At 49.7% G+C, this 14,625-nt stretch overlaps 1 protein-coding gene across 1 annotated transcript in view; it reads right to left on the reverse strand.

Annotated features, from left to right (window-relative positions):
• Positions 1-8,737: 8,737 nt before the first annotated feature.
• Positions 8,738-14,625, reverse strand: part of LOC112589383 (uncharacterized) — a 33,583-nt gene continuing 27,695 nt past the window's right edge. The window contains exon 3 of the mRNA XM_025302455.1: positions 8,738-8,870. Within this exon, the coding sequence (XP_025158240.1) occupies positions 8,738-8,870 (133 nt within the window). The remainder of the gene's footprint in view (positions 8,871-14,625) is intronic.

Raw genomic sequence — 14,625 nt, forward strand, 5'->3', positions numbered from 1 at the left:
CGCGCGAAATAACGAACGATCGTGCGCGCGCGCGCGCGCGCGCGCACGCGAGATAATCGGCGCTTCGTGTCTCGTTGCCGAGTTTCCCTCCGGGGCACCGGCGCGGGCGGCGGGATTTTTCACGCGGGGATGAAGGGGCAGAGTTCCCCGCGCCATCGTCGCGCTGTCGTCGTATTTAATTCTCCTGTGCAAATTTGTAGCCGTGGAGTCCTCGCGCTTCTAAGGAAATGCATTAAAAGAAGCGCGATACGCTGTTCCGCGACGCCAGCGATTATTATCGTATTCTTCCCGGCCTCTTTTATCCCCTCCCCACTCCCCTGCCCTTCCCTCCTGCCTCACCGAGTCGGCGATGGCTCGCGTGTTGTTAAAAGAAAGATCGGCGAGAAGATCGCTAATTAAACAATTCCTCACCTCGGTGCTGTCCGCAGAAAAGAATTCCGCGCAGCTTCGCGCAGTTCCTCCTCCTCCTCCTCCTCCTCCTCCTCCTTCTCCTCTCGCCCAACCCTGCCGCGTCCTTTTTTCCGGCCACCGACAGCGGACTGGTTTCAATTTCCCTGACTTTTCCCAGACCACGGCCGACACACACACACACAGTCACTCCGAGATTCATCCGCGACAGCTGACACGCCGGCGAGAGGAGCAACGGGCGGGCGGGGGAGGAGGGGGCGGCCGCGTGCACATCGCTCCAAATGAGTTTACTATACATACACGCAGCGCAGAGACAATTGCGAGAACCGCGAGAGTAAGACGTTGCATATTCCCGGCGCCGCGCTTGAAATTGATCCTAATCCGTAATCCGGCCCGTTCAGTCTCACTTCCGTCTGCCGGCTCTCCCAAGCTACTTAGCGCCAGGAGGAAGGATCGCGAGGGCGCGGAGAGGAAGACGCGACGAGAGAGGCGAGGCGAAGCGAGAGAGATAGGTCCAAGGAAAGCGCTGAGACTCCGAAGAGGAGCGAGATGCCGGCAGACGGCCGCGCGACGGCAGAGAAGCGGAAAGAGCTCGCGTTTCTCCAACAAGAGGCACTTATATTCGGAAGAGCAGCCGGCGCGCGGTGTCCCGTGCATTATGCATGATACGACGGTGCTTAATGTTCGTCCGAATCATCTCCCACTTCCCAACCCCGCTGGCGCGGCGATCCACCCCTTCGCTACCGCACTTCTCTCCGGATCTAGCGATCCTGAATTTTGTCGGGCCGCACTCACTCTCTCTCTCTCTCTCTCTCTCTCTCTCGCCGCGACCACGAAAATGCTAATTGAAGCGTTACCGCAATTACTCCGGAGAACCTCTTGAAGATCTGTTATTAACTTAGCTCCTCGCCCTGCCTCCACCGCCTGCTCTCTCTCTCTCTCTCCGCCGACCGAGGAAAAGTTTGCCAGCTGCCGGCTGGATTTGCGCCTACGGGATTTTAATCGCGAACTCGCGATGGACGAAATCGGTTTTGTCGATAGCGCCTCCCTGCTTCCGGCTGCGTGTGACTGCCGAAAAATGCTCCCTCGCTCGGCGGCGATCTACACGACGGATGTATCTTACTCGTTGATTGTGGTACCGACCGACAGGGGGAGGGAGCGAATTTCTTCCCCTTCCCGAATAGAAAATAAAGCATTTGGTTTCAGGAGAATGTTGTTCCGTTGAACTAAAGTATCTCTTTCTTTTTCATCTTACTTATTTTTAATAAGATTCCTTCCTTAATTTTAATAATAATAATATTTTTCTATACCTCTACGCGGTGTGAGCACGAGAAAATCCGCCCCGGAGCGCTGTGACGGCGGTGATAATTTGCGCGAGAATTAGCGGAAAGCTTCGACAATAACGATAATTTTCGCCGCGACTGACGCTCTAACGAACACGCGCCGCGAATGGCGTATTAAAGATCATGCGAAAAGCTGCATTCGAGCTGTACATTACAATCGCGGTTGTTACGAATGCGCCATCGCTCCTCGTATCGCGAAAAAAAAAAAATTATTTCAGAAGAGGAACAGACGCTCGCTATTTGCGTGAAATCGTCACGCAAAGCTGTCAGTACAAAACATACAGAACGGCGGCAGTTTCCTATACGCCTCGTGGAATATCGCCGCTGCGATCCATGCCGGTACCATATATTTTTATCTTGGACGCAAATCGCCGGTTGTCATGGAAATCTACTGCGGCCTGAATATCGATATCAACGCACGTCAACGACTCCGACGAAAAGTAGAATGAGCCATCGTCGCCTAAATCGCAATTTAGAATCCCTGTCATTCTCTCGACCGTCGCGCAGCAAATCATTTATTCCGCGCAAAATGTTGCACCGTCTCCGACGAAAGAAAGGAGAGAAACGAGAAATCAAGAAACACGCGTCTCTTCAACGCGGAGCGTCGCGTCGTGACTCTCCCTGCATGCCCCGCGAAAAAAGAGCGAACTCGCGCGCGAGAATAAATCAACAAGATCCGAAGTGTGCGTCGGCAAAATTAACTTTGTCAATCACCCGCCGACGTCCGCCTCCGGCGCTTCACAAGAAACTGCCTCGCATTGAGCTTCGAATGAAACGCGATTTTCGCTCGGATCCGCTCATTCCTCTCGAGCACGCACGAGCGATGATTCCGCGCCGGTCACTCGGCCCGATACGTTGGAAATGAAGTATCCGACGGGCCGTAGCCACGTTCCCTTGTAAAATTCCAGGATGTGCAGGCGGCCAGTTAAGTTACACGACGGCCCGTACGAAACGAACGAATTAATTATTCATGCACGTCCGACGTCCGAACGGCGCGGCGCGGCGCGCAGTGCCGCGCCGTCATCATTTCGCAGCGCGCGGCGGTCTGCGAATCCGGCGCGTTGTTTAGCATGACTATGGGGCGAGAGAGAGAGAGAGAGAGAGAGAGAGGGAGAGAGGGAGAGAGAGGGAGAGTGTGCAGCCGAGGCTCCTCGGCTCTGCTACATAAGGCGAACACGTTTATGGCCGCAAACCCACGCCGCACACCCTTTGTGCGGGCCGTGTCGGCGGACGCGCGCGTAATGGCTGTAATTAATGCGACACGCGTCCAATCGAAACACTCCGCGCACTCGGCACACCGTGACAACGTCTCTTTCGGAACTCGCGCGTTTCCGAGCTGAAAACGCGCGAGCGACGGCGCGCCGTAAGGCGCGCAACACCGAGCCTCGCGACGCGTCGTTCGACAGGGTGGAATCGGATCTCAGCCGAAGGGGGTGCGCGTTCTCGGGGAAAGGAGTGGCCGATTGAAGCGCGCACGCGACGGACGCTCCGAGTCCCTCGTCTATTTCTGCTTTCCTCTTTCTCTCATTTGCATGTCTTACGGCCGATTTGCGGGTCGTCCTTGTGTTCCACGAGCCCCCAACCGCGCGAGCGCACGCGCGCGCAAACGACAGGCGTGTAGAGCAAATTTGCCGCTGCCGTGCGCGTGGCAGCGTCACGAATATACATATATTTACACATTTGCATTATTATTACGTTCCGACGATGGACGCGGTCACGATATTATCGCCAGGCGTAATGCGAGAGAGAGAGAGAGAGAGAGAGAGACTGTTAACGCGCCACAACGGTTGAAGGACAAAAAATTATCAACGGGAACTGGCTCGAGGCAACTTCATGCAAATCCACCCTCCGTTATTCTCGTCTCTCCCGCGGTCTATCTATAAGCGTGAGAAAATTCGCGAGTTGCCTGCGAAGCCCGCCGGAAACACGGGCTCTCATTTAAACGGGGCTCGATATTTTTGACTTCTAATTGAGAAGTTAGAGAGCATTCAACGGAACGCCACCGTCTTCTTGCTTCAGTTACCACCGCCCGGGGAATCTTGTCGGAGGTTTTGCGTGAAGTATATAAAATACCTGTGGGAAAGAGTGTTATGTATACACACTTCGAGCGCGAAGGCGCGAGTTGTCCTGCGGGTTTTAACGAAACGACGCCGACGGCTCTCCCGTGCAAATTCTACAGTCGGATCGCAGCGTGGACGTAGCTGTGCGCAGCGCGAAATTTTCTGCTACTGCCAGCACCCTCTGAAATTTTACTGATCGCTCCTCTCGAAACAGTTGCCCTCGACTCGGCTACGCATCGCGCGTGCAAGTAGGAAAAAAGCGGGGACAGACGATATCGGTCGGACGGGATCAGCGAACGCAGGATCTTCATTTCGCCGCGCTCGGTATCGCGAGATTAAGCGTATGCAGGCGTCCCGGGCTAACTTTACGAGAATCGCTATGGATCACAGGCAGGGGACGCGCGCAAGAGTTCCGAAGCGGAGCGGAAGTTTCGACGTTAAATGTTTTTTTAACTCGTATTACTTACAGCTAGCTCGTCCGCGCGGCCGTGCGCGCGCCTACTGTGGTACACGTTAAAAGCGGAAAAGTAATAAAGTCAACTTATAAATATTAAAGTTCCCGTCGCTTTTCTACCGTTTCTTCCGAATACTTAATGCTCGAGCGAAATGAGACGTCGGTATACGTCGCGCGCCGCTTTATCTCTTTCTTCTCTCATCTTTTCGCCTATTTTTTTTTTTTTTTTTTTTTTTCTTCTTACGAATGTAACAAATGCCCGAATATTCTTTTTGTCGTAGCCCTCGCCGATCCCGTGGCGTCCTCGTCCGCGTCTTTGTCCTCTTTCTCCCTCGCGAGAAATGCGAGAGATACGGATATACCTTGTCTGCGTGACGAATTTTGTTACGCCCTCGTGCATAATTGAACGGGACAGCGAGTCGAGTTGGATTAAATTCGCGTGTATGCGTATGTATGTATGTGTCAGAGAGAGAGAGAGAGAGAGAGAGAGAGAGAGAGAGAGAGAGAGAGAGAGAGAGAGAGAGAGCCGTTTCCAAGGTGCTCTTAGAGAAATCAAACTACGACGGGCAATTCCTCGAACGGTCGTTTGTATCCCGAAGATGCCGCGATAACGAGTCGAAACACGGGCGCGATTTGCGTCTGACTATCGAGTGAACGCGCAAATACGTCGTCACCGGCAGCGCAGCGCGGACACGAGAGACACTCCGCGAACGAGCGAGCGAGCGAGCGATCGATCGATGGCGGCGGCGGCGGCGAGCCGATCCGACGGAATTAATGAGATCACGACTGCCGAGTAGACTCGCGCAGATCTCTCGTGTTCCAAGAACCGCGGCGACCTTTCACCTGCGTGATCCCATCGATCATCCTCGCCCATGAGTCCGGTTACGGAAGTCGGTGCGGGAGAGGCGCTCGTTCGTTCGTTCGTTCGTTCGTTCGTTCGTTCGTTCGTTCGTTCGTTCGGGAATGCCGAACCGTGCAACGCGATACGGCCGGACGCATTTTAATAGCGTAACCGTATCGGCGTCCGATCGGGGTCGCATTTTCCTCCGGCGCCTTTTTCTACCCCGCGATCGCGATCGCGAGCCGAGTGAGCGCTTCTTCGCCGAGTCACGTTTTTATTCCTCCGGCCGAGCCAGACGAGCGCGCGATGGGATAATCGATAGCGAAATGCTAATTCCGCTCGACAGGTGTTTCAGGTATTCCTCAGACGTACCGCTGCGTTATTAGTTATTTCGCGCTCGTCGCTTGCCTCTCGCGACGCGCTCCTCCTCGAGCGCTCCCGTAACCCCCCGCGTGTCCGACGCGTTTTTCTCCTTTTCCTTCGGCTCTATGATTCTTTTCGCGAAATCTGGCCTACGCGAGATTACAGCGGCGCATCGATCCGCGCGATTCCAGCGCGAGCGAGGGGAGCTCGCCCCTGCATACGCTCCTCTTTTTTCTTCTCGTCTCTCCCACTCTCTCCCTTTTTTTTTTTTTTTTAATATAACACGGAAGCTACGTACGCGCATCCGTTGGTTACATAGCTCCAATATTGGTACATCTGACATTATCGATGTTGTTCCTTCGGTGCGGCGGTATTTTACGTTTCGAACGTTGCACTCTCGTTAAGAAATATTTTCTTCCCCGGCTAAAAATCACTAAAACACAGCGCGCGAGCAGCTTCGCCGCGGGTGATTTTACACGTTTCTCTCTCTCGCTTCGTCGTCATGCGCGCCCTTGTTGCTCTCACGCGCGCATTTACGATATTTTTTCAAACACCCGGAAATATTCAACATCGGGCTCTCTCAAAATGCAGCATCGCCTCTCTCTCTCTCTCTCTCTCTCTCTCTCTCTCTCTCTCTCGCTGCTCCTTCACGGCTGGGTTTCTCGACCGATCTCCGCTAGCTGTGCAGCCAGCCGGCCGACCGTAAATTCCACCGCTGGCCGGCGCGGCGTCCGGCCAGATCCCACTTCTTTCACTTCGGCCCGCGGCGGATGTACGGCGGACGGCAGCCGGATGCGCCGCTTGATCTTCAGCCGTTCCGCGGCGTCCGATGCGATTTCGATATTCGCTAAACAATGGCAGTCTACAGCAGCAGCGCTACCGCTAAGCACGACTTTTATCCGCCGACGGAGAAGGAGGCGGAGATACCACCGGGGCGAGGAGGAGACGGAGAAACACGACGAAGGGAGCGTTAGCAGCGGGAGGCGTCGGAGAATCCTTATCCCTCTTATCCTCGCACTTGCACTGTTTCCATTCCGAATCCGGCGGCAGGGATTACTTAACTGGGGAAATTCATCCGAGCGAGAAGAGTGAGAGGGAGACGGAGAAAGAGAGAGAGAGAGAGAGAGAGAGAGAGAGCGGCCGTCTCGCGCCGACCGATCGGTCGTTGGAATAAAACTTATCCTCGGCGACGCGAAAGCAGTCGCGCGAACGCCAAAGTCTGGCGGAGCGGTTACATCGGCCGAGCAGCCGGAGAGAATCCGCGATTATTCTTGCAGTGGGCCGCGGACATGTATAATCGCGAGAACTCCCTCGGAGAACGGAGCCGCGCCTCCACGGTCGACGTGGATCGAACGTCGCTTAATGAGGCCGGCGCGCTGAGAACGCCGCGGCAGTTAATTTTCACGATAGACAAGTGGCGCGAAACTAGAAAAGGGCGATTGTAAAAACGTTTGACCCCTTGCACTGAGACGACTAAACGTCCAACTCGCCGCGAAATTTCTGCGCCAAAGTAGGCAATGACGAGCCAGGGATTTTTAAGCGCTCCGTCTACCGGAGTGTTTCGAGAAATATCGCGCGCTTGAAGATCAGTAATACATCCGAAAATAGGTCGGAATAAAATATTGAAAGGATAAATATATAGTTACATTGTTATATTGTCGCCTTATGTACGAGCATTGTGTTTCCAAAATATTTTTTCTCAGGCGTTACACTCGAAGAGCTGCGATACTTTTCTCACGACAGAGAAATCTCACGACACGCAACTTATTTGTTCCTAATATAATATATATGAATATTCAGCTATAAGCTTAAGGAGCATTCGATACAAGTGAATATTGCGCCGTCGACTGGTAAGCGCAATTATTTCAGCGACAAAAGTCAAAGTTTCTATGCTGACCACGCAGCTTTATGAAATTGTGAAAAATTGCAAATTGCACGCCGCTGCATCGTCGCCCGCGAATAAATTGCGGTGAAAGAGGTTAATGAGGAAATCGACCGTCGTTCCACTTGCAGAAATATGAGCGTTAATTTTTCAGCGTCGCGCGCGACTGTTAGAGTTTCAGCGACGCGGCTGTTAGACATGTACGAATAAAGCATTCAACGCGGAGGAGATACCTCGCGATATGATAACCGTTACTTTCGCCTTACAAGCGCTATTTAAGGACACGCGTCTGCATAGCTACGCGGTCTCGCGTGCACGGGAGGAGGATATAGCTCGGCCGGGCGTGTTCGGCGCAGCGCGGCGCCGCCGGGGCAGCGAAATGTTTCGAGAAGAAGCGGCAAGAAGAAACGTGGACGGAGCATGTCAAAGAGTTATTGGTAATTGCGCCGGCCTTCCCGGGCCATTGGCCTTGATAGCTTCATACTTTACGAAATCGAATGGGAGACCGCATTCGTGTCTAGCTTCTCTTATATACTGCCTCACTAAAATCTTGGCCCGGACAATAGATAATAGAAGGAATACCGTCCCCTTGGCCGGCGGGCGCGGAGAAGGATCGCCCGCCGCGATATTTAGGTAGCTATGTAGCCAAGCGCTCTTTCTCTTTCCACCTCCGGCAGACGCGCGCCATTTATAAGTTACCGCGGAATGCCTGAGCGCTTTGGATTATCGACACGAGTATCTTCAACTAATGAGAAAGCGCGCGTGTCTCTCGCGGTCTCGCGTGTGTCACACACGTGTGCCGCATACATCATTGTTGCATCGTGCTGGATATATTCGGTTGGCGACTAAGTGATTGCGGATTTTGTCGACAGATGGATTTTGCACTTTCTTTTGTTTCGTTAGCGTGTTCAGAGTACCTAACCTATATTTTTTTCTTATTGTTTGAACTTCTACCTTTCGTTTAGTACAAAAGTTATATCGATTAGTTGTTTAGTTTTGTTTTTATCCCAATTTAAAAATGGAAGAGCAAGACGTGCTGCACTTCAGACATATTTTATTGTATTATTTCCGAAAAGGCAAGAACGCATCGCAAGCACACAAGAAGTTATGTGCCGTATATGGAAATGAAGCCTTGAAAGAAAGGCAGTGTCAAAAAATTGGTTTGCCAGATTTCGTTCTGGTGATTTTTCATTGAAAAATGCTCAACGATCTGGCCGTCCAGTTGAAATCGATGAGACCCATATCAAGGTCATTATCGATTCAGATCGTCATAGCACAACACGTGATATTGCAGAGAAGCTCAATGTATCGCATACATGCATTGAAAAAAATTTAAAGAAGCAAATTTAAAATTTTGAATTTTTCATTCTTATTTAAAATCCGCAATCACTTAGTTGCCAACCCAATACATAGCAAGCCGGCGCACAGTAGGGCCAGATGACATTCTTTGGTTGAAAATTCTCTAGAGACCTGAATCTCCAACCGATCGTCGACACCAATGGATGAGGTTGGATTGGACCTGGATAAATTCCGAAGAGATCTGTCTTGCCGAAATTTTGAGAAAAAATTTTTTCCTCCAATCACTTGCCCCAAAAGAGGAAAAATTATCGTTAAACGCTTCCGAAATCGAGAAACCCTTGTGAAATACTCATTATTCGACACTTATTTCTATCTGATAGCGTATTCAGCGGATCGAAACTATGAAACCAATCAACAGACACCTTGAGATTTATCGATCTTGAAGCAGAAACCCATTAACTCAAAACTCACATGCCCAAAATACAAAAACATCAAATATAGACCGGTTAAGCACGAAACCGAGGGATTTTGAGTCTTAAGCCCATCAACCTACACTGATAGAAAAATATAGTTGAGTTAACTATAATCTCACTATATTTTATAGTTCATTTTGGCGTCAATCATATTTTTATAGTTCGTGGAACCTGCGAAATATAGTAGAATAAACACAACGTCAATGTCAATGATTGTCTTAAATAATTGTTTGGTTACTTTCACCACCATATATGGTAATTTCTCATTCACAAATATATTGAGATTTAATATTCATATAGTTACATCTGTCATCATTTAGCAAATATTCTGGTAATATTGACTATATATAAAAGAGTTACTTTACCTACCATTTTATATTTGTATCCATACAATAATTTTAGTTTAACTCACTACAATTCTTAATATTATATATTATATATGGTTGGTTATACTATGCCTATATCGTAATTATTACCGATATTATGGTAACACTTACTATAAATATGATATTTCGAACTGTAATTTAGTTACTATATCATTATAGTTCCAAATATCATATACTTTTCTCTCAGGGTAGGAATCTATCAATCCGAGAACCTTTTACCTGAACTGATGAGCTTTGAAATTCTGAGTTTTCTCGAACCCATTGAGGTCGAATCCAAGACACTGTACTTTGAACGATAAACTTTTAAGACAAACCCCAAAAACTCACGAACCCTGAACCGATAATGTTTTTCCAAATTTCAGCTAGACAGATCTCTTTGGAATTTATTCAGGATCAACCTCATCCATTGGTGTCGATGATCGCTTGGAAATTCAAGTCTCCAGAGAATTTCCAAGCAAAAAATGTCATCTGGCTCCACTGTGCGCGGCGCTCTCGTACGTCAGCTGAGAAATGCTCTCTCTCTCTCTCTCTCTCTCTCTCTCTCTCTCTCTCTCTCTCTCTCTCTCTCTCTCTCTCTCGACACCGTGCGGACTGATCTGACGTTTCGCCGCCGCGGCTGAAAGAATTTTTTTTCCGCGCCCGCGACGCGACGATGATCGCGCGAGCCTCGCTTTTCCCTTCTGCCGACGACGCAATTAGGCACGGCGACGAAATATGACGCGCCGTCTCATCAGGCAGTCCACGGTGCAATCGTCGGCGCGAGATGGAATTTTTCCAGCCGGACACCGAGGGATGCGCGCGAACGGGCGCGCATCAGCCTCGTCTTCTCGCAGGTTCTCGTTGTCTTCCCACGGGTGTGGCGCGGTCGAGCCACTGCACGTGAGTACACTAAATAATTAGTGAAGCGCGCGGGTTTCGAGCCGGCAGTTAAGCAGGTCGGTAGGTTACGCAGCAGCACTAAGCGACGCGATGGCGGGACGTAGGAGAGAGAGAGAGAGAGAGAGAGAGAGAGAGCGAGAGAGAGAGAGAGAGAGAGAGAGAGAGAGAGAGAGAGAGAGAGAGAAACGGCGGCAGAGCTTCGGCGCGCAGCGTGTACCGGGGATAAGAACCGCCCCCGCCCGCGTTCCCCACTAAGTAGATGCTTGTCAGCGGAAACTTAATTAAATATCCAAAGTGGATGCCGGAATTACTACAATTAGTATGACGGCTCTCCTAACCCGTCCCTTATTACCCGGCTAGTCCCGTCCGACCCGTTCGCGGGTATTACTACTTAATGTCTAATAAACGTCACGCGCCAGTCGCCGGAGAGTCGTATGTTATTACTTCTTTTTTTCTCTCTCTTGCTTCCTTCTTTTTCTCACTCTCGTCTTCTCGCCTTCTGTCTTCGCCCGCGCGATGAGACGACGTGTTGGAATTCCGGTGAAATTTCAACCACGTGGGACGAGCGACCCGGCGAAACTTGGCTAATAGTCGTCATCGCGGCCCTTCACAGCCTTCATGGTCGCCGATAGCCCGCCGATAACTACTCGTTTAATAAGTACTTGAAAAAAGGACAAGGACGGGAAAAGTGACGTCGGATACTCAGGGACGTCGAATTCGCGGGCTACGGCGGAGTCGAGGAGAAATGTTATCTAATTAAATCGCTGGTCCCCCTCCCTCCCTCTCTCTCTCTCTCTCTCTCTTTCTTTCTCTCTCTCTCTTTCTTTCTTTTTCTGACGTGCGAGAGGACCGAAAACAAGGAAGATGTAAGAACCGGGAAGAACCATGAAAACCGACGAGAGAAACCCTCTGTTCGTAGTCACCACTGCGTGACGATGTGTTGCATGAAATTGAAATTACAATTTGTGTAATGCCGCCTGTAATCAAATGACGATTGGCCCGGGTGAGGGTATTGGCGAGAAAAACGAGTTTATCGAGTTCCGCAATAAATTTATGAAAAAATATTCCGATATAAATATTCATAATAATTTGCGTTTAATTCGATACAAATCGCAGGCGGAAATTTATTTCATTTCATTCTCTCACAATCTCGCTGTCTCTCTCTCTCTCTCTCTCTCTCTCTCTCTCTCTCTCTCTGTCACTCTGCACAAAACAGCCATCCAGGTAGAGGCAAATAAAGCGTATTTTCGCATCTCGAGTGGATACCATCAGTGTGCTTGAATGACTTAAAAATTAACTAGATGAAGAAGAGATGAAATGTATAAATTTTCCTTTTAGCGTTTCTTCCTGATGAATGCCGATGCAATCTCAGCCTCAATGCTGTCCGGCACACGCGATGCTGACGCACATGTCCACGGTGCACAAAGAAACACTTCGATATTTTACACATTTTTAGACTAAATTATCCGTGAACGTCATCTTTGATAACTTTGTAAGACAGACAACACTTTTTTCCCTTTCAAGATGCTGATAAAAAAGGTAATCTATATTTGCATTATCTAGATAAAGATAAATTGGTGCCGGAACTTCGCCTGTACGACCATCGGTGTAATTTTATCCGGATAACGGCAAACCCCGTTACGGCAATCTTCCGAGAATATCGCGAGATATCGGAACCGAATAATTCCATGAAAGATCCCACGATGAGCTCGATATAGCAGCGGCGACGCGCGCGCGGTGTTTTAACTTACAACATTAATACACGAGCACAATCGCCGGAAGTGATTCGGCTGGAAGCGATTCCCGTCTCCCTGCCGCCGAGGGAACCCGGCGGGTCGGAGAGGGGAAGAAAAGAGAGAAGAAGCCGGACGGCTTTTGTCTCGCCGTCGTCCACCGAGATTTTTCCCTGCCGATTTAATTGCGGGGAGAGAATTGCCGGCTGCGGCGGAGACGTGGGCGGACGCGGGGAGGAGGGAGAAGGAAAAGGAGCGCGAAGGAGCGTCAGTAGTCGTTTATTAGAAATCGACGAGCAAACGAAACGCGGCCGAAACGCCGCCGGCGATATTGACAAATGGCCCGAATTACAGGCCGGCGCGCATTGGCGTACCGCGCGCGCGCGCGAATCGATCATCAGGCGTCGCGCTCGCGTAATTCGCTCCTTCATTTAAATAAACTTACGTCCGCCGGGCGACGTTTCCGGGACATCGTCCGGGAGCGTAATTCGCGCCGTTATTTGTGGCCCGGTCGCGCCGGTCGACGCGCTCGGACGGACGGTGTTTGGCGATTTGGCGCCGGCTCGGCCGTCGATAAATCCCGCTCAAAACATCGATGTAATTCAGATTAGATTTTCGCGACCCACACCTCATCCGGCCGATCGATTTTCGCATCAGACGCCGTCGGGCTTAATTCTCTGGGGCGCTCGCGCGGCCCCGAGAGAGGGAGAGAGAGAGAGAGAGAGAGAGAGAGAGAGAGAGAAAGAGAGAGAACGGCACGGTCGCGAGCGTTGGCGTTATCGGATACCACCGAACGTTGAAGAGCGAGAGCGCAAGAGAGACAACGGCTCTCTTTGTGCAATTTATTAAACGGAAGCTAAGAGAACACGGGCACGGGGGGGGGAGGAGGGAAGGCACGGAAAAATACCGCAGAGTGGACAAATGACGACAAACGAAAAAATGAAGGTGATCACGAGTGACAAGGATAACGAGAAAAGATGATAAGCGATAGGCTATATATACCGCCACGCTACACCGAGTACACCTATAACTATATCTATTTGGGCCCGGAGGAGGGGGGGTATGAGGGAAACGTTTTACAACAGAATATTGTCCCGCGTAATCCGCTCTCCAATATCTCATCATCTTTCTTATTCCTTCTTTTCGCCGTCGCCTTCTTCGAAACCGACGAACGCACTCCCTCCCCCCTCTCTCTCTCTCTCTCTCCCCCCCTCCTTCTTATTACACAAAATGTGCAACGCTGTTTTTTTCCCTCTATCCCGGTGCGCGAGGGAAATAATGTCGAGGGGATTTGAGCCGCGATTACTAACATGGTGACAAAATGCAACGAAAGATCTGTTCCCGCGACATCTGTCGCAGCTAGCGATGGGCAAATATCGATCGATGAAGCAAGCATCGATTCTTATTTTCTTGAAAAATCGATCATCAGACCGATATTTTTGGGGCCGATTATTCCGTAGATCGATTATTTTTTTCGTCGATTATATCACTAGATTTGTTACTAAATTTTTGACACTTGGGAATTTGTTTACTACTATTAAGGCCCGTCTACAATAGCTGCAAAAATAAAGCTGTAACAGTAAACAGTAAAAAATAAACCAACAACTGTCGATTGTTATAAGAACAACCGACTTTAATTGGTTTATTTCTTGTAGCTTACGCTTTATAGCCTTATTCTTATGCAAGCTTATGCTTGCAACCATTGTAAAAGGGTCTTTAAGGTTTTAATAATATATTAATTTATTGTTGCAACATATAACTCTTCACATTAATTTAAAACAGGCTAGGAAAGTATCGATTATTACCGATCTTTTTAACAAAATATCGATTATGTAAAAACGATTCTTTTGACAATCGATTAAATCGAAGACGATGCTTCCTTTTGACGAAGCCCATCCCTAGTCGCAGCGTATAATAGTCACTGGCTGAATAGTCGCTCCGTTATGGCGTTTCGACTCTCACGTGTAAGCTTAGTTTTAAACAGATTTCTATTTTAAGTCGCGCGCGCTTATTTAGAGGCGGCGTTGTTGCCCCAATTAGTTTCCGACATGGCCGTAGCGCGACGTGGTAGAAAAAGAGAAAAGAAGAAGAGAAAAGGAAAGAGAGAGTAGAAGTAACAGAAGTGTCGAGATTGTTGGATTAACCGTTGCGAGAAACAACAATAAAATTTTTATTTATAATTTCTTATTTATTGATATCGCTTACGGACGAATATTAGATTAGCCCCTTGCGCACGGATACTCGACTCGTTATCGTCGTATCGCGTGTGTATCGCTTCCTTCGAAACAAAAGGACCGTCGATTCCCCGTCAGCCTGTCGTTTCTTCTCAGCATTTCACAACGCGCGGAACAATCTTCTCCGCGCAATGTACCAAAGACGGCGAGGAGAGCTTAGGCGTGACACGGCGTTTTCATTGCCTCCATCTCGGAGCAGCGCAGCCGCGCGCGGAGGAGAATTAAAAAATTTACTACAACCGGCCGCGAGTTAACGCGCAGGAGTCGAGG

This window comes from Harpegnathos saltator, unplaced genomic scaffold (genome assembly GCF_003227715.2).
Source record: "Harpegnathos saltator strain DR-91 unplaced genomic scaffold, Hsal_v8.6 scaffold115, whole genome shotgun sequence".
NCBI lineage: Eukaryota > Metazoa > Arthropoda > Insecta > Hymenoptera > Formicidae > Harpegnathos > Harpegnathos saltator.